The sequence below is a fragment of the Enoplosus armatus genome, chromosome 18 (genome assembly GCF_043641665.1).
Source record: "Enoplosus armatus isolate fEnoArm2 chromosome 18, fEnoArm2.hap1, whole genome shotgun sequence".
In the NCBI taxonomy this organism is placed as follows: domain Eukaryota; kingdom Metazoa; phylum Chordata; class Actinopteri; order Centrarchiformes; family Enoplosidae; genus Enoplosus; species Enoplosus armatus.
In genome coordinates this window covers 6,987,269-7,007,202 of record NC_092197.1, presented here as the reverse complement: position 1 = coordinate 7,007,202, position 19,934 = coordinate 6,987,269, and the positions used below count along the sequence as shown (strand labels likewise).

Genomic DNA, 19,934 nt, shown 5'->3' with positions numbered 1-19,934 from the left:
TTCTGGCAGTGTGAGCTTCTGCTCGTGGTTTAATAAAAATTTGGTTCTCTCCTGTTCTCAGGGAGGAGTGCCGCCCCCAGGGTTCTGGAGCGCTACCGAGCCAGGACTCAGGAGCAGACGTCTCTTAATCGGGGCCTCAGTCGCTCCATGGGCTCTCTGCCAATCCAGGACCTTTTGAAGGGGGATGAGGGGGCAGCCCCACAGTATTCCCTGTCTGAATATCACCCAAACTCTGAATCCCCCACAGAACTCTACCCCAAACCCCCCTCACTCCAGCACCAACACTCCTATCCCTATCTGCACCCCCTTCACCCCCAGCAAAAGGGCCGGCCTGTGGAACTAGACCGGAGGTCTTTACCCTTCCACAGTGGGGACCTGGGTCCTAGTCAGGCCAGGAAGACCTGGGCTTCTTCTGTGGACTTGGCTTACATTGACCCAGAGGCTCTTCGTTTTGGGGCTTTGGAGGATGCGCGGAGGGGCAGCAGTGCCATAAGTACCCACTCCATAGGCAGGCACAAATCACCCTTATGGGCATCCAGGGAGAAGGATTCTCGCTACTCTGAGTTTGGTGGGCTGAAGAGTAGGAAGCCTCATCACCACTCAGCTCTGTCGGTAGGCTCAGGCCTCACAGGTGCCTATGACAGGATAAAGGAGAGACAGAGGAAACTTCAAGTGCTAAGGCAGGCAGTGGATGGTGAGTATACTTTCTTATCATAAAAGTACAGTAAAGACGAGCTGTTGTTTTCAATCCCAACACTGAGATACATATACTCTTAGTCCTCTTGGTTGATTTTAAAGTATTATGTCTTTTATATCAGAGAACTTCCTTGGGAAATTTACTCAGTATGCCATAAGTGTCATGCCACAAGTATGTAAATCAAACTGGTTTGTAGTTTTGCTTGCATATGACTTGCCTTGAGGCAGCAGAATGCTTTATCAGAAGCTAGTCAAAAAGCTTCGGAAATCCCCCTCACCCACACCTTTCCGATGTCTTACTGTGCACGTGACATTATGTGGATATTCTTCACTTTTAAGATGAGAGCCATTTTGGCTTTTGGGAGAGGAATTCACCATTAACTAAGAATAATCTTCACTGATTATCTTTTGTGTGTCCAGATGTAATGGCTGAAGTAAGTGTAAGTCATTGATCTCAAACAATTATTTTGAAAATTAATCATCATGATTATAAATACTATGGTTACCTTAACAGGAGTCCCATATGAGACTAGGAAGCTGAAATGTTCGTCTTTCTTTTATCTCCGCCTTTTTTTTTCCCTCATTGCAACAGATTACGCACAACAATCACCTGGTCATAAATATTGCAGGATAATGGGATTTTAGTGACAGGTCGGAGCTTGGTCATGTGTCACTATTGTGTAATGTGTGGTGACGCTACTTTGTCAGAACATGTAGTCCGTGGACTTCAGCGTTTAAAGATACTGCATCCCACTGAAGCTCCCAGCTTTAGTCTGCTACTGAGACAATGAATAAAATCCTTATATAGCCTTTCGAGGTCCCAGCTGTGTCATTAAGATATATAGGAAATGTCAAACTGGGTGGTAAAATGAATTTATCGGGCAATAAAAAGAGGGTACAACAGCTTTTGTGAAAACACTGCAGGGAGCCATCAGCTATGCTGATCTGCGAGGTGAAAATGTGACAGCGATGAGATGACGTGAGCAGACAGACACCCGGACTAGTTACAGGTTGCGTGTCCATCTGTAACTATCATGTGGGATGGGAGCGGGGGGCTGGCTTGAATGAAGTATCGTTGGTGGTGGCTGTGCAGCAGTGTTTAGACAGAATGTATGAGTCACTGGTACAGAGGTTTCCAAATGGCTGATTCTAATTACAGGCCAGCTTAATTCTAGCCTGCTGCTAACTGTCACACATGCTATATAGCAAAGTCCCTTACTTTTTTTTTTCTAACATGACTGTAAACACACATATATAAGCACACATTCGTGCAAGGTATTTACAGACTCAAAAAACAATCTTTGTATAATCACATGCTTACACCACACCGGGCACACACAACACAATTGTTTAACACCTCAGCAGTCAGCCCCAAGAGCTTTAAGTTTCCCTCAGGAGCTTATTGAATTCTTAGTAAAGTCTCCATAGGCAGGCTAGTTTTGTGCAGAGAGTCACAAGTGTTTATATGGGCCTGCTGGCCATCTGGGGACAGTGGAGGGATGAATGGTTTCATATAATAAACCACTGTCTTCTACCTCTTCTTCCCTTTCCTCCTCCTGCTGGTTTCCCATACTCCCCACTCTCCAGCTCCCTCCAACCTCCAGCCTCCCTGCTTTTCTGGCAGCTATTTTTAATGCCAGCAACCAACGGCATTCTTCTCCTCAACTGTGGCTTTTTATCCCCCCCCCCCCCTCCCCCCTTGCTGATTGTAATCTGAGGCACTTGGCATTTTTTATTTCATATGATGGTGTGAAGAGAGGAGCTGAGCTGCTCTGTCCAGTAGAGTGTCAGAACAAGACAATTAAAATGGTGGGTACTAGCCCCTGTTTTTTGTCCCACCTATCACACTGTGTGTGTGTGTGTGTGTGTGTGTGTGTGTGTGCTCGGAGAAGATTGAAAGGATTATCTTTGTGGGTTTTTTTTATGTCAATAGCTTCTGATTAATATTAAATTATGGCTGATGTTAGACACCATGCTGACGCAAAGACATGTTTACTCCCATCAAAACTGACTGAGGTTGACTATAACGGCTGAGCCAAAATATTTTTGTATTCCATCCCAGAGCTATTTTGCTATAGTATGAATGGGCGTAATTGAGCACAGACCATTTGCAGGGCCTCGTGGATGTGTTACTTGGCAGAGACCTCCTTTTCTTTCCTTTTCTCTTACTTTTTTCTGTTCTTTCCTGCAGGAAAGTGATGGCGCAGCAGTGGTCAGTGCTCTCAGGTTTCACCCAGTTACACACTGCTTCTCTGCCTTCTCTGTGTGTGCATTACATGAGCATAACTAAACATTGTGTGTGTGCATGCCTGTGTGTGCATGGGCATGTTTATACCTGGTCCCCTATGTCTCACCCAGTGCCCCCCCCATTTTTGGTGCCAAGGTGATTCGATCAGTAGAAACTTTCCTTGCAGACCTAGAGGCTGTAATTGGAGTCATGCGTAGCGGATGAGGGAATTCCTAACATTATGGACTTTTCCGGCACTTTGCAGAAGGTCATGTGGCTTTGGGTCGGGCGGGTCCAGCTTGGACAACAATACAGAACACTGCTGCCTCAGGGGAAGGGGAGGTGTTCGCGAAAGTACAACCCCCCAAATTTTCGTAATTATATTACAGTTTGGTTTGTTGACTCCGGAGGCTGCAGCAGGGAAGATTATAGTGTTTTGGAAGGCTTTTATAAAAAGCTTTTGACCATTAGGTTTAATTATGATCCATTTTAATCAACTCCCTGACTCATTTGCTTTGCACACTATGCATAATGTTTAAAACAAGCACTATAAAGGTTCACAAGCAGTGTAGAAACTTTGCAAATAGACATTTTTAGTGGACATTTTTATACACTATGTGCACTTTAAATTTATTTCACAAGATCCACACTGTATGAGTGATATTAACTTGAGGGGGTGGCTTGAAAGGGAGTTCCTTCTCTCTCCCTGGGGCTGCCAGACTTTAAATAACCCCAGAGTCTGAGTTTGTGTGTCTTCTCAGCTTGAACACCCGAAAAGGCCATAGCCTATAGAAGCTTTGTTTGTGTACTCCCAGAACGCTTGTGTCAGAAGTGTCAGTTCTGCAGGGAATCAAGGAGAGGGGAAAATAAACAGGGATGTGGGAGAAGAAATGAAAAGATAAGGTAAAGAGAGGAGAGCGAAGTAAGGAGATAAAAGCAGGTTGCATTAATTGTTGTTCTTCCAGTTAAAATGCATACAGACTGTTTCTTTCAGCAAGTGTATTACTCCCTTTACTGAGAAAAAGACACTGTCTTTTCAGCAAGTGTGTGTGACTCCCTATTCTGAGAAAAAGACATGATAGAGCTGAGTAGGAAGTAAGTTGGAGCATTAAACTATGAATGACCCCCTGGTCCTTTTGCTCGTTAAGCCTCACATAAAGTATTTAATTACTACTAAAATGTGCTGACAATGACTGAAATCCTCTTCTTTTCTTTCTTTCATTGCCTTTTTGTGAATTCATGTGTATGTGTGTGCATGCTTGCTACTTACCAATTGTACGCCTTTTAAGCTGGAAGAGGAAAGGATTCAGAGAATCTACTGATTTATTCAATAGATCTTTTGTCTTCATCTGTTTTGTAATACTTTATATTTAACAATCAGTGGGCAGGAGCGCATAGAAGGAGCTATGCAGTACATGTTTATTTGAGTCACCCTCTGGCTAACCCTTCTGCTCCCTCGCTCGCTTGGTAAAACTTTCACATTATCGGCAAGATATAGCTGTTAATCTCTCTAATTCGCTGTGACCCTCTCTGCTTTGAGGTGCAGTGGGTGTTTTGGGGTCATGATGAAATGGTTTATTTGGGATTTCTCTAAATATGCTTATTCACCCACATGTTAATTGTGACTGAACAACAACCACATTAAACACGTGGCTTGACCAGAAAGTCGAATTTTGTTGTTTCTCCCCTAGCCACATTCATTTTCGCAGGAGTTACACTTGTGGTTCTATTGCACTCAATATGCAATATAATACCTTAGCACTATTTATTATAAGGTAGGCTGGGTAATGGGTATTTTAGCAGTGTTCATAACTGGATATTTACTTATGAGTACAAGCTACAACGTCAAAAGTTACCTTTTAGATTAACAGCACCTTAGACAGCCTTCAACAAAATGAACTCCAATACCAGGAAACCCACTTGACTTCATTTAGTTTTGTAATGGAGACTGATTAGTAGATGTAAATACATTTGCCCTATCTCCTAAATTAAATGTTGATGTTTTTGATGTTTGAATGTTTTTTTCCTGTCCTTTTTAATATATTTCATAAAAATAAGTGGCACGTAAAAATACTTAAATTCCCAAATGTTTATCTTGTCTCCATTTCCTTTTCCTGCCAAGCTGTAATCAGATCATAAACTGTTGTAATTAGTTTACAATTATCCCCTTTTGGAAGATCCTGTTGATGGTGGTGGGCTGTTCTTGTGACAGAAATGGGATTTTCTCTGCATTATCTTCCTCACTTCATCCTGTAGGTCACCAAATTCATCATGACTGCACATATAGCAACATAGTGGACAGGACAGGTGACTGTGCACGTGTGTGGGTATCTGTGCATGTACATGTCAATTTGGGTGTTTTATCAAATTTGTAAGTCTTTGTACTTGCGCTACAGAAGAGGCTGCTCCTCTGTGTACCTTTTTTTTTTTTTTTTTTTAGTACAGATGACACTGTTATCTCATGACTCACTAACTAGCAGAAGATGGAAAACTATTTTGGGTGACAAGTTGACCGGTCCTCTTCCTTCTTAGTAAGATTATAGTAGCTGCTGGGCCACAATGCTTTTTACTTGTATACATACATAAGACATCATTACAAAGAGAAGTCTGTGTGAAACTCTTCTGAGCAATGACTAGGGAATGCCACTCATTCAAGCTATGTAGCTGATACTGAAGAGCAAGACTTTCAAGTCTGTTAGGTAAGGGTTCAGACTGTTTCGAGTATTGTTTATGTTGCCTTCCTGTGTTAGCACCGATATCCAATTCATTATTGAGTTTCTCATTGCTGAGAAAAGTAAATAATTGTGGTGAGCTGGTCTGTACATGCTGTGGTTCACTCAGTCAAGCAAGACAAAAGATTACGCCCTCGACAAAAAGCACTCTAACCTGACAGGAGGCATGCCTGCGTACACTTGTGTAGAAGCGGCTTTCCAGTGTAGTTACATATGTCTTTCATTTGGAGTGTTTACCAACAGCATGACTAATACCTGCTTTGTGTGCCTTAGTCTACTGGTTTGGGGTTACCATCTGTCAGAGAGTCCTGTAAAAGAAAACAGTAGCTTGGCGGTTCACCTGCTGTCCAAGTCTCGTGAAAAATGATACAACTTTTTGTAAAGGTCTGTGTTGCGTTACATTGAAAAAGAAACAGCTTCACCTTAACATTCCTCACAAACGGCAAACAAGTCCATATAACCTTTTTTAGGTTGTCTCGTGCATGAAGTTTATGTTTGATCCATTTCATCATTTCGCAGACATCCTCTTATATTACTGCATGGTTCATAATATATTATTTTTAAAAGATGGGCTGATGGTCTCTCTCTTCCCTTAGACCCAGTCCACACCCACCAGAGGTACCACAGTGATTACAGTTCATCCAGTGAAAGCCCCTCAGTGACCTCCTCTGATCCAGACTACAGACAAGGTAAAAGATGCCTCTGAGGAATTCGTTATCATCGTAGTTGTTCTCCTCATGGAGCATACATGGTCTACTACACCATGTGATTTACGTGTAGCAACAGGTGACAGGTGTTGTGCGCACATAACTCATCTGGGTTCTTGGTTCTCCGTCCTGTTCCTGAGGATCTGGTTCCCTGCTGGTTTTCACTTTAGCCATCTAAACCAGGACTGATTTATACCTAGAATCCCAGTATTCTGGGATTGAAAACCAAAGGATATCAATTATTCTTTGTCTCCACTGACCACTGACTGTGGTCTGTCCTGCTCAAAGCCAGATTCCTTGCTGTTTTATTGCCAGACTTCACAGGGCACACTTTGTAGGCTTAAAATGGTGAGGTGCACGGCTCTCAATTTTGAGAAGCACTGCAAAGGTAATTTTGTTGTTTCCAGGTAAGTCAGCTGCTGTCAGTCACTTATCTGGTTCTGCTAGTGGAATTAGATCATGTCCTGTGTAGCTGTGTAGGATTGCACAAGATAACATACGTCACTGTCGTCACTGAAATTGTGCAATAAACATAGACAAGACTTGAATATCGTAATAGTGTGGGAAACTGGCTGGCCTACGGTTTCAAGTGGCAAAGACAAATGTGGCTGCAGTATTGAGCAAAATTCAGCAGCTCAGATTCAATCTTTACAAACTGAGGTACAGAAATACCCAAAACCTCAGTTGATTTATAATATATAACTACACACATTTATTTACGATATATCGATATATATGTGTTTTTATAATTATTTCAGAGGAGTGACTAACTAAGATTAATATGCACAAACTTGTCAGTGCAGTGGGAGACGGAGCTAACAAAGGTCAAAAGCTAATTTATTCTAGATGACCTAACGCCCGTACTCCATTTAACACTGTATCCAAGTCTTACTGTTTGACATTGAGCTCAGACAGCTGTGAAGAGTTTAGACATACTAGTGGAAAAAGTGTCAGTTTTATTTGGAAATGGCTAAAATATATTAAACATGTTCCAGAAAGAAAGGCTATTTGAATTACTTTCCACTGAAACGTACAATAAGTCATCACTTCTAAGACATGGAAAGGCTCTTAATGTACTAAATGGAGTAGTACTTGACTCAGTATACTTTTGGTAGTCTTTTGTACGCAATTCGAACTCTGGTCCCATGGCGGGGCTGATTTGAGCAACTACTCCACCTTCTTCAACACATGTTCATGCAGGTACATTTGCACCACAGTGTGGGTGTCAGCTTCTGGAGGGGTGTGTTTGATTTTGTATATGTGAAAACAAAATTTACCCTTTGTTTGTGTGTGTATACAGCTAATACTTCCATGTCTCTTCCAGCTAAGAAACCAGGCGAGGTGAGGAGGTATGGCTCTCAGCTGGCACTTTCCTCTGAACATGATGCCCTGTCGCTGACGAGTCACAACGCACACAGGCTCAGGTAACACACACATATAAGTGTACAGGTGGCAATTTAACAAACAAGGTGCCAGTGTTGTGTTTTCTCCCCTGAGCAGCCAACGTACAGCTACTCTCATCCGCAAGCAATCTTCATCTTCACTCTGCCACTCCAGTAGCTCAGAGTGAACTTGCACGTCAAAAAACTTTTATTTTACAAATTGCTGACTCGCTGTATTTGAACTCAGGATGCTTTATATGAAATGGAGCAAGAATATATGAAAATCAGCTGGTTTGTGTTCATTATTAGGGTTATTGTGTGCAATAACAGTTGTTGGAAATGTTATTGCCTGAATTTCACCGTCTGCCCCACTGCATAGGAGTGTGTATGTCTTTAATCAAAAGTGTTTGTATGCATTTGCTCCTTTGTTCCCCTGAGGAATTGGTGCCTGCGCTACAAACCCTCCACAGAACAGGGAATCCACCGATGAAGCTGTCCTGTTCGGTCCTCTGGGCCACACACAGCTGCTGTGGCACAGCAGGGTCAGCCCCATGCTTCACTAGTGAGGTCATCTAATGTGACATCCACATTCAGCAATCTCTATCTCTCTAATCTCTGGCATTACGAGAGAGCGGCCTGCTGTTGCTATGCCTGCTAACAGAAAAAAAGTGTTTTCAATCTGTCCCTCTGCAAAGAGCACTTGTTTTCTCCCATGCTAAAAGAAAACACATCAGCGAGTATTTGATGTCTTTTGTGTGGAAACACATTGTGTCTGACTCATGTTGCTACTTTTAAGTATTTCTTTTATGGAGAAAGCAAAAAGAAAAGTCAGTAAATAAAAGACAAATCTCTCAAGACATCACACATTAAACAACATCTTGTTTCCATTCAGCTTTTTGACAGTATTTGACAGTTCTGACACCAACCCTCCTCTTCTCTTCTCCCTGTAGGCAGTATGAGGGGGCAGCTGATGAAGGTCTGGTTGGAGCAGAGCTGCTCCTCCAGAAACAGGAGGAGGAGGTGCAGCGCCTCCAGGCCCACCTGGCCAACAGGCTGTCCAGGGCCAACCTCTACTCCACAGATGACCCCCTGGCCCCATCTCGCACTTCCATGCTCGACCTTCGAGACCCCCTCTACACCTCTTCTGTACCTCTTCGCAAACCCAAGGTTTTTGCTCTTCATGGCTTAACAGACTTGAGGATATGCTTTAAATTAGTTTATGATTACATCAACTTTGTGGATCATTTTAGTTATTTGGGTCTTATTTTCCTTTACAAACATTAATTTGGTTTATGTAGAGAACTTTCTTTATCACTATAGAGCTGTAGACCACATATAAATACACACACACACAGACACACACACACACGACACAGCTAACTCCAGAAAGTGGTTAAAAGACATCTTTCAACACACTCACTGCAATGGGAACTCCCTGCATCCTTACTGTTTATATTGCAATATTTGATGACGGATGTACAATTTTAACTCGCGTGAGCCCATTGGAAACTAGGTTGTTGATGCTGTGCTCACGGGATGTCCTGTAAATAAAAAAATGCTGACTGTAAAACATAATTCATCGTCAGCCTCCCTATGGTAATTACAAATATATGGGATTGTGGGACATGTGGGATTTCTTGGATACGGTCTGATTTATCCCACCTATTATCTCAAATTGTGAAAATGTGTTAACACAAGTGGAAAACATAGCAACAAATCTGCTGATGTTGCCAGTAAGCCTCAAATACTGTACATCAATTATATTCCTATTATGTTAATTATACTTGCCAAGGCGAGACATATTTGCTGTAGTGTGTTTATGGCAGATTTTAAATTGATGTAATTTCGAATGTGGGGGAGCAGCTGTTAAAATAGGTGTGAACCAGTTCATCACTCAAAACAAGTGATTACATTTTAAATACAATCAGTTGTCAAAATAGCAAAAAAATATATGTGAAAATATATGTGAAATGAAGGCCCAGATTGAAAATGATCCTGGTAACATTTTGAAATAAAGGTTCTCTCTATGACAGTTATTTTTTATCTTTACAACAATGGCAGAATTTCCTTGGGCCTGAGTTTGTGAAGATGGCCAGTGAGCCCTGTGTCGCCTTGTCTGTTCCCTCTTCAATAATGGTGAGAATGTACATTTATGCCGCTTTTGAGCCAATGTGTCCACGGTGTTGTCACAGAAACTGCTTTATTTCCTTTTTATTGAATCCTTTACGCCTTCCTTTTTTTCTCTCTGCCCACAAGAAACGTGGTAAGGTGGAGGAAGTGCAGAGGAAGGTGGGTGTTGTGCTGCTGAATGGCCAAAAGCTGGAGCTGAGCTGTGACATCAAGGCAGTGTGTAAAGATGTACTTGATATGGTGATTGCCCACATCGGGCTTGTGGAGCACCATCTCTTCGGCCTAGCATACCTCAGAGGTACTGTATGTTGCTGCTGTGTATGTCAGTGGTTTGATTTGTGTGTGTGCATGTGAGTGTCAAGTACATGTAGGGGATCAGTCTATATTTGCAGATGTGAGTGTGCACTTACTTGTTATGTCGTTACCTTACCATACCCTTGTTAGTTCAGTCACTGATTCAAGTTCACCTTAAAAACCTTCTTTCTGGCATTGAAAACATTCCAGGAATCCAGTTTTGACTTTGATCAGTGTTTAGTGCACAGGTTCATGGTATTTCTATGTAAATACATTTTCTACACCTGATGTCCCATTAAAGATGCAAAACCTATGTTGCTGCGAACAGACAGACATTACTGATTAATTCTGTCTCCCTCTGACACCTCTCACCTACCCCTGCCCCTCTCCCCCTAAAAATCATACACACAGAAAATGAGTTTTTCTTCGTTGAACCTGATGCCAAACTTTCCAAAGTGGCCCCGGAGGGATGGAAGGAGGATCCTAAGAAGAAGAAATCTGATGTGCCTTTTAATCTTTTCTTACGCATCAAATTCTTCATTGATGACGTCAACCTCATACAGTAAGTGTATATTTTGTAGTTGAGAACCTCAAATGACCAGAGGGTTTTGTTGTAACAGAATAGTGGACCCATGTGATGGCATATCACATTCAAGATAACCAAAACTGTCACTTTCTGTGTATAACAGGCATGCTATGACCAAACACCAGTACTACCTACAGCTTAGGAAGGATGTCTTGGAGGAGAGGATGCGCTGTGACACAGAAAATGCCATGCTCCTGGCTTCACTGGCACTGCAGGCTGAATTCAGTGACTACCAACCTGAGGTACCTAATCTCTGTAATATATCTACTGTATGTGTTATCAGTCAACAACACTTATATTAATTCTTGCCTTTATTTTTGCTGTTAATCTTTGTGCCTCAGCTCCATGGGAAAACCTATTTCAGACTGGAGCACTACCTGCCGGTGTCTGTCCTGGACAAAGTGAACCAGACTACCATCAAGGAGGAGCTGCCGAAACTTCACAGCAACTACTATGGAGCATCTGACTCCGAGGCAGAGTTTGAGTTTCTCAAGGTCAGCAAGAGTACACAGGAATCATGATTTCAGACAGGTGGACCAAAATATTTTCAGTTAATCCTACACTTGGTGTTTGTCTCGTTGCAAGTGTTTATTTTGTGACAAACACAATGATCATTTTGTTTGGCACTTTTTCCCGGAACGCCTGCCATTTTGTGCAAAAAGTTTACTTTGGCAGAAGAAGTAATACATTTGAGTTTGTGTCTGACAGCAAACCAAAGATTGCAGTGTCAACTTCAAAGCTGTTGTGTCCTGCCACTGCATTTCATTCTGTAAAATGTCTTACTGTGGTCCACAGTCTACTAAAGCAGCTCCATTTTCTTCATGCCACTGAACCAAATTGAATAAAATTATCATACTGTATGTAATCAGATAAAAATCAGTGCACTCATATTCGATCACTGACTCGATGAAAGACCTCTTCTCTGCATGAAGAGTTCCAATACTCAGTTTTAATCAGAATCACATCCCGTCCCTCTATCTCAGTACTGTGCATTTTTGAGAATTTAAGACTCTCTGACTTTATATTGATTGTCTTAAAGGTGTGCCAGAGGCTGACAGAGTATGGTGTCCATTTCCATCGGGTGCTTCCTGAGAAGAGGTCCCAGACTGGTATCATGCTGGGTGTCTATTCCAAGGGGGTGCTCATTTTTGAGGTCCTTAACGGAAATCGTACCCCGGTGCTGAGGTTCCCCTGGAGGGAGACAAAAAAGATTTCCTTTACAGTATGTACTTGTGTCTTTATTATTAGAAATAAAACTATGGCTCACTATAGCAAATACAATTCATTTCAGCTGGTCCTCACTTTCACTTAAATGTTTAATTTGTCATCCTGAAGAAAAAGAAGATTTGCCTTCAGAACACTTCAGATGGGATTAAGCACCTGTTTCAGACAGACAGCAACAAGACCTGTCAGTATCTGCTACAGCTCTGCTCTGATCAGCACAAGTTCCATCTGCAGATGAAGGCCCGCCAAAACAACCAGGAGCTTCAAGACCTAGGTAGGAAGTGAGCAGCCACACATGTCTAAGTGGGTGGAGTTCACACAATAAGGCCTCAAACTCAGACAGATGATAGGAAGGTTAACAAAAGTGACATATCACAGCATCCAGAAAAAGGCAAACCTCCTGATGACGTCAACACTAACTACACTGTTTCCATCCGCAGCTGCATGTGTCAGCCATCCCACACATCCTGTCCAGATAAAGCTGATGCCCACTCATTTCCTTCTCTTAAATTTCAGTTTGTTTCAATGACATTTCTTATTTGCCAAAAAAATGTTGATAACTTAACACATTTATTATACCTTAATAAGCTCCATTGCTTTCAACAGAAATGCGTATGGTTTGCCTTTCTGTGTCAATTATCATGTCCGTTGTCTAACCTGTACAAGTTTCACTTCTGCACATCCAATTATGTCAGACGTGTGTGGGCAATTGGACTGTTGGTTTGTCTTTTTCATGGTGCCTTGCTTGGTTTGATTTATTTCACTTGGCTGAACAACAGAACAACTTTGTCTACATGACGCCCCATACTCCCACCAGAGTGTTGACACAAAGTCACAACTAAGTTGATGACTGCCAAGAAGACTGGCCAGACCATTAGCTATGGTGATTAAGATGGATATCTCCAGAAAAAAACAGTGCAGGGGACAGTACCTGCGTTTTCCGTATAGCCAATAATTACTTCAGACTGCTGAGAGCTGTTGACACAGATCCCCCTTTATTATTTTTTCAAGTTTGTCTCATACCTTTTGTTATATTAATAAACAAAAATGCCATTATTAATTATTAACTATCCAGTAATTTTCTGTTTTGCATGTCCTTTCTGGTAATCAGAGAACTCCCCCTTGAGCAATTTACAGTATTCCCTTGACCCTCGGAGTGGAGACGCAGTGGGGAGGACAGTGAGCTCAGGCAGCCTGGCCCCCAGCTTATCAACGCGCTCCAACCCAGACCACCTGAAGAGGATCTCCTACTCAGAAGTGGCCCTCAACAAGGCACCGTCTGGCCCAATATTAGTCCAAGATGAGCTTCACTTTCCAGGTTTCCATCCAGTGGCACCCACGGTCCTTTCCAATCCGCGGATAATGAGCCGCTCCCACCACAACCTCGGTCAGATGCCAGAGTCCCCAGAGCACCGAGTGGCAGAGTCATATCATGGCCAGTCGCGCGGTGGACTGAGTCAGGCACAACCCAACCAAGTGGCCACTCACTTCCAGCGAACCAGCTCAGACACAGACTCCCTGTCACACCAACAGGACAAGTGAGTTGAAAGAAGTGAAATGAGTGAAATAAACAAAAGCCAGATTTGTTCCTAAATACACTTTTATATATGAGAGAGAGCAGTTCTGAAAAAAATCATATTGGATGTTGTAAATGCATTCTGTGGTATTTTATTACTTTACCATCAATGAAACTGAGTGCAGGAACTCGAATGTTTTATGTATTTTTACTCCTTTAATTAGTCCTGTAAAGTCTTATTTCAAGCTCAGTCAAGGAAATTGGATCTTGTGTTTATTAGTTGGCCCTCTGTGAAGTCTTCAGTGTCAGAGTCTCTAAGCTCACTTTAGGACAGACTAAGGTTACTAAGTGAGGACTTGTTACTGGGACTATAGCTCTGCCTAACACTACAGAGACACAGAGAACTCTACCTTCAGCCTCTAATTAAACCTCTGGGGGTCTGTGTGTGTGGGTGCACATGCGCCCTTGTGTCTGTGTTTGTGTTTTTGGGACATTGTGCCTACCAGTGCGTGTTCCCATTTTAATTAGTAACAAACCTGTTTTTGTGCCAGTTGCCCCCTCTCGTGTCAGCTTTACAGATGACATGTGTGATTTTTAAGTTGAATAGGACTCCTAATACACATACATGTCAGTAGTTGGTAAGAAAGAAAGTGAGTGCTTTTTTTTACATTCAGCCTTCTTTTCGTTCCTCGGCCCCCGTCCACTGAGGAAAGTTGCCTCCTCAGGCTAAATCTCCTCCACTTACTTTCTCTTTCTTAGATCATTTGGCACAGTGTCTCACAGCAGCCCAGCCTGGAGTCTCAACAGGTCCAAAAGAGAATCTGACTCTTCTTCCATAGAGGATACTGGCCAAGCATATGTAGTAGGTAAGGATGCTGACGGCTCTCTGTTGAAGCATAGCACTAGTGGTGTAGAGTTCCCACCTGAAATGGACATCTGTGCTTATATATAAATCTGTGTAATCATAGTTGTGGTAGAGACTCTAGAATAGTTATTCTGAATAGTTATATATTAATATTAATATATTTCACCAGCAGGTAAGATAGTAGTTCCAGCAGCTCCAGCTCTCTTCCATGAGATAACAAAATAATTCAGAAGATGTCCAATGCCACTTAACTTAAGTAGGCCTCAGCAAGTTCACCTACATTTATAAAGACTTTTTCATAACTAGCTGAAATGTTTAAGGATCAACAGCGTTCTTAGTACCACCAGGAAAGCAAGTAATTATGGTGACCAGCAGTAAGATCTAAAACAAGAGAATTGCGGTGGATATTTTTAGGTCTGGCTATGCTGTAGAAAGTCAACAGTAAGTAGAAAAAACAGGTGGCACAACTTACATTCAATACTTTGCATATTTGGTATAGTGTTAGCTTCTGTGCTGTAGCCAAGCTCCCTCATGGGGAACATTTAATTTTGATGTTATCTTAAAATGACTTTTAGGAAAATCACTTTAGTTTATTAAAAAAAAAAAACTTAACTAATACCCATATTGTTTGGGTCAGTTCCTGGCGTCAATGCTAATTATTTGTAGTAGAAACCAAAACATTTTACTACTAATTCTAGTTTCCCCCAAAGGCTAGATAAGATTGTAATGCCTTTTTTTTTTCATAGTTTGCTGGTTCCAGCATAGAGACTTGAAAAGCACAAGACATTTATTTTATTTTCATTTTATTTCAATTTATTTTAACTTATTTTCTGTCCTCATTGAATTACATTTTCCTACATTATTAGAGAGGCAGTCAAGAAGTTGTCATTGTTCTGTATAATGTACAAAGCACGGCCTTGCTGATCTCTTGTATTCTGTTTCCAGGTGTCAGTATGCACAGTTCCTCTGGACCACCTTCAACCCCAGCCTCTGTTAATGGTATGTATCGACATTTCTATCTTTCATTTCCCCAAATACGCCGACATGTGTAACACCGACACTGACACTGAATTTACATGCTTTGTGTACAGTATAATGTCAGAATGCAGGAAATAGCCCACTGCTCTCCACCATCACTCATTTTATAACGTTCTTAATCCTCCTCTTCAATCTGCTGAACCGTATGCTGACCGTGGCACAGCCAAGTACGGATATACAAACCAAAAAGTCTGTGTTCTAATTCTGAATTATATAATGCAGAATTGAGTCTCTGTCCTCTCAGTGCTGCCTGCCTGTGAAACTGGCCCCAGGCCCACCATTTAATAGCTTCATGCTTGGCACTGAACTCATGACCTTCCCTTTCATCCTAGCTTAACCCATCTTATCAAGCCCATTAGCCAACAGTGCTAAAGTAGGGGCCCCTCAGAAACACCGTATGCCTGCCTGGGCTGATTAATAGTTACAGTGTAGATATACTAATACTAATCTCAGAGTAGCCTACTGTATATCCCCTGTGAAATTAATACAATTACACTATGATATTCATCAGTCCGAAATGACAGAGCTAACGCCATGTATCTACGGCATATTCCAGTAAATATAACAAATGCCATGTGTCCTTGTGCTGCACAGACTCACTCAAGAAAAAGCTCAGTGCCTTACCATCTCCAGAGAGAGAAATCACAACTGTAAACCTGAAGAAAGATGTGAAATATGGCCTGGGTAAGGGTGTATAAGCATTTTCCTCAAATAGCAACTCAATTTCACACGGCCTCTGCAGCCACTTCTCTGCTGTCAAGAGTTGAGAGTATTATTAATGGCATTTAAGGTATTTGTGTTCCCCTGGTGTTTTGTGTGTGAATGTATGTATATATGTGTGTGCTTGTGTGTGTTCTCTAGGGTTCCAGGTTGTAGGAGGGGAGAACTCTGGTCGCATGGACCTTGGCACCATCATTAGCTCCGTCACTCCTGGGGGTCCTGCTGATGTCAACGGCTGCCTCAAACCTGGTAAGCCAGTGTTTTGCTACACTCTTCCTCCTATATAGCTCGATTATGATATTGGTTGTTATTTGCTGGTTGTCTTCCATGTGTGTAACAGTTGTAATGTTGGTGCAGGTGACCGGCTGATCTCAGTGAATGATGTGAACCTACAAGGGCTCTCTCATGCCACCACGATAGATATCCTCCAAAATGCTCCTGATGATGTTACTCTGGTGGTGTCGCAGCCCAAAGAGAGGCTCTACAAAGGTGAAAGCCGGGATATGAGTGCACTGTTTTTGTTCCTTGTCGTATTTATCCCTTATTGTCATGCAAAGAGTTCATTACCAGTGTTTTCTCTTACTTCTAGATTTGCAGACTAATACTGTCCTTCTTCCTTTTGACAGAGTCTTCTTCAGGCTATGTTCCCTACCAAGCCAAGTCTGCATTAAAGGCCCTTAACTCTGGCCAGAGACGAGAACTAGACTTTGATACCTCATCAGAGGAGCAGGTGGGAACAGGAAGCCCCAGCCCTTCTCTCCACAGCGCTGGCACACCGTCATCCACCTCCTCCCCAGTCTACCAGCTCACCATCATCAATTCTCAGGACTCCAGGACAAGCAGTGTTGCTAAAATCAACAAACCCCCTGCTAATGGAGTTCAGCAGTGCCTAGAAAGAGCAATGGGCGCAGCTGCTGCCACAGCTGCACCCATTGCCCAACATCATAGACCAGAATCTAATGTGGGTTTGGAGCCTGCGCCGCCGGCTCTGCCACCCAAAACTAGAAAAGCTAAAGTGCAAGAAGCTCCCAAAGTCTCAGAGCATTCTGACTGGGGGGACTCAGACATGGATGAGGAGACCTACTCCAGTAGTCAAGAGAAACTCAAGGTCAAAAAGGTGCGGCCTTTGTGCTTATGAATTAATTGGTGTAAATGGATTCTTTGCCTTTAGTGGTTATCTAGTCAGTTATCTACACAGGAGACTCACAAAAGGTTTTTTTTTTTATCCTGGTGGAGCAAATCATTTGTTAATGGAACAGGATACGAATGGCTCTTCCACAAGCAAGCATTACGTTACCTGTCAGATGCTTGGCACAATTAACTGCCTGTTGTATATAACCTTTGCCTACCATTGCATTTACAATGTCAATGCAAGGCAGCTTGTTACGTGTACACTGCATGTCCCTCCTTGAATGTAATACCTGCTCACTTTCTTCTCAGCGTTACTTTGTTCAGCTTCGTCACTCTCCCTTGATTCCTTTTTCTTTCTGCATGTTCCAGCTTGTGATAATTCAACTTAATACCCTGTTCTCTGTTTGCAGGAATACATCATGGAAAATTTAAATGGTAATGCCCCAGGGGTCAATAGTCTCTGTCCAGGAGAACTATTTGACGTTGAGCTGTCCAAAAAAGACAGCAGCCTGGGCATAAGTGTCACGGTACTGTTCGGCAAGGTTTTCATCGTCTCTTTGTTTTGCCCCCTTTCCCCCCCTCATCCTGTCACTGTTGTCCATGTGTTTATATGTTGCTTGGTTTGGTTTGCTTTAACGCTGAATGTTGTCAGATCTGGAAGCTCTTGTGGGAATATTGTCCACCTTATTCTTTTTGCATGCTACCTTTTTATTTATTTTTTTGATCAATAAGGATTTGTTTTTGTCTGGACAGTATATTTAGTACCTTGACAGTTCGGAGCATAAACAGTTTAAACAGGACTGGTTAATGAGCTTTCTTATGGTTTCCTACATGTTTGCTGCTGACTCTAGAGTGACTCACTGGAGTGCCACTAATATCATTTATCTCTGAGGGATTTTGAACACCTTATTGATTGGCATGGATTAATTTACTCCTTCAGCAGAATAACTCTCAATAATATCACTTGACTGTGTGTCTTCAGACCAGGATTGCTGTCAAATATTGGTGTTTAGAATAATAACTGAGTGAGTGTTGTGTTGTAGTAGTAATACAAACATTGAAATAACCATGAAATTCACCTTAACAATAAACCCATTATCAAGACTATCATAAACCAAATGGGCACTGAGTAGAAAATTCACAGTCTCTGATTATCTTTGTAATGTTGTCAATAACATCACCGTGGAGGATTTTTTTCATTTTCAACTAATTCACAATTGTGATATGATACAAAGCTTTGTCTAATCTTCTTTAGGAATTATTTAAAAAATTCAACCAAAGCATATTTTAAATTTGAAGGACATTATTGGGACACAACCATATTGATTGTCAAATGTTTGGCAAAAAGGGAGCGTCATCGTTCATGGCATCTGAGGTGTGCTGTACTGACAGTGACATTTTTGAAAACTAGTGTCATTACAAAGTTATTCTAAGCATGAACGGTTGAGGAAGAGATTAACTACTCTAAAAAAATCTTAGACTAAAGTGACTTAATGGCTCAAACATGACTAACACTTGAGTGATACAATCTTGTCCACCGACAGAGATGAGATAGTCAGAGTGAGTGGGAGACGAGGAAAGAAAAGTCATTGATTTCCTTCTGCTGAATTTGGGCATGTAGGCATGAAGCAGCTACTGACATTTTTAAACCACCCAAGGTGTGTCAGAAATGGCAATGGCCTAAAACTGATCCAATTATTGCATGCTGTTCACACAGGAATCAACAAAAACCTGATCTATGCTCAGGTCCTCAGACGACAAAACATATATGTTAACAAACTACAGTATTAACTTCAGGGAAACTGGAAATGGCTTTCAAATACTTGTCCTGTGAAGTTTGGTTGATATGATATTTTCTTTGTAATAATAGTACATTTACACAATGTACCAAAATTATATTTCAGAACCCACAGTAAAGACGAAGCATTTATCATTTAACAATTACACTTATACACTTGAAATGGAAAAAAAAAAACCTCCACACCTTCCATCAACCCCCACAGAAAATACATAATGAACTATTTTCTCTCTGGCTGATGAGACTAAGAGGTGTGTTCATTTCTTAGGGGGGAGTCAACACAACTGTTCGACATGGAGGCATCTACGTCAAAGCCATCATACCGAAAGGAGCTGCTGAGCTCGATGGAAGGATACAGAAAGGTAACGGCCTGAATGACGATGTTACAAATAATGACGTAAAACAGACAGACTTGATTATAAACTGAATAAAACAAACAGAGTGTTCGTGTCTGTCCTATGCTCAGGTGATCGTGTGGTGGCAGTCAATGGAAAAACTCTGGAGGGAGCCACTCATCAGCAAGCGGTAGAGGCTCTCAGAGACACTGGGCAGGTGAGGGTTGACATTTGCCATGAGCACCCTGCTGACAAGCTGGCCACTAACACACTAAGTAAATCCTTTTCTCCCTCAGACTGTGCACTTGTTGCTGGAGAAGGGTCATCCGCCTGCAGACAGTGTCCATGCTCCCCTCACACCCCAGTACACTCCACCATGTGCTGATAGTGACACAGACCAGACCAAGAATAAAGAGCAGCAACTTGAGCTCAAAGAAAAACCAGAGTACAGCTTTGTTACACAAGGTGAGGCGACAACAACCAAATAACCAAAACTTAAAGGTAACCCATTTTGGTACACCCTAATGTGTCAATCAATTTTCTCAGTCTTCTC

General features: G+C 41.9%; 1 protein-coding gene across 2 annotated transcripts in view; it reads left to right on the top strand.

The window, feature by feature from the left end:
* The window catches only part of ptpn13 (protein tyrosine phosphatase non-receptor type 13), a 42,924-nt gene that overhangs the window by 15,220 nt on the left and 7,770 nt on the right, over positions 1-19,934 (top strand). Inside the window, exons 7-27 of one of the 2 annotated variants that reach the window (XM_070924236.1) lie at positions 62-694; positions 6,252-6,344; positions 7,687-7,786; positions 8,695-8,911; positions 9,806-9,880; positions 10,001-10,172; positions 10,580-10,730; positions 10,858-10,996; positions 11,096-11,248; positions 11,794-11,976; positions 12,090-12,252; positions 13,090-13,516; positions 14,254-14,360; positions 15,305-15,358; positions 15,992-16,081; positions 16,259-16,366; positions 16,475-16,606; positions 16,744-17,234; positions 19,315-19,408; positions 19,513-19,598; positions 19,678-19,846. In XM_070924236.1, the coding sequence (XP_070780337.1) occupies positions 62-694; positions 6,252-6,344; positions 7,687-7,786; positions 8,695-8,911; positions 9,806-9,880; positions 10,001-10,172; positions 10,580-10,730; positions 10,858-10,996; positions 11,096-11,248; positions 11,794-11,976; positions 12,090-12,252; positions 13,090-13,516; positions 14,254-14,360; positions 15,305-15,358; positions 15,992-16,081; positions 16,259-16,366; positions 16,475-16,606; positions 16,744-17,234; positions 19,315-19,408; positions 19,513-19,598; positions 19,678-19,846 (3,837 nt within the window). The remainder of the gene's footprint in view (positions 1-61; positions 695-6,251; positions 6,345-7,686; positions 7,787-8,694; positions 8,912-9,805; positions 9,881-10,000; positions 10,173-10,579; positions 10,731-10,857; positions 10,997-11,095; positions 11,249-11,793; positions 11,977-12,089; positions 12,253-13,089; positions 13,517-14,253; positions 14,361-15,304; positions 15,359-15,991; positions 16,082-16,258; positions 16,367-16,474; positions 16,607-16,743; positions 17,235-19,314; positions 19,409-19,512; positions 19,599-19,677; positions 19,847-19,934) is intronic. The other variant, XM_070924237.1, reaches the window with a different exon arrangement.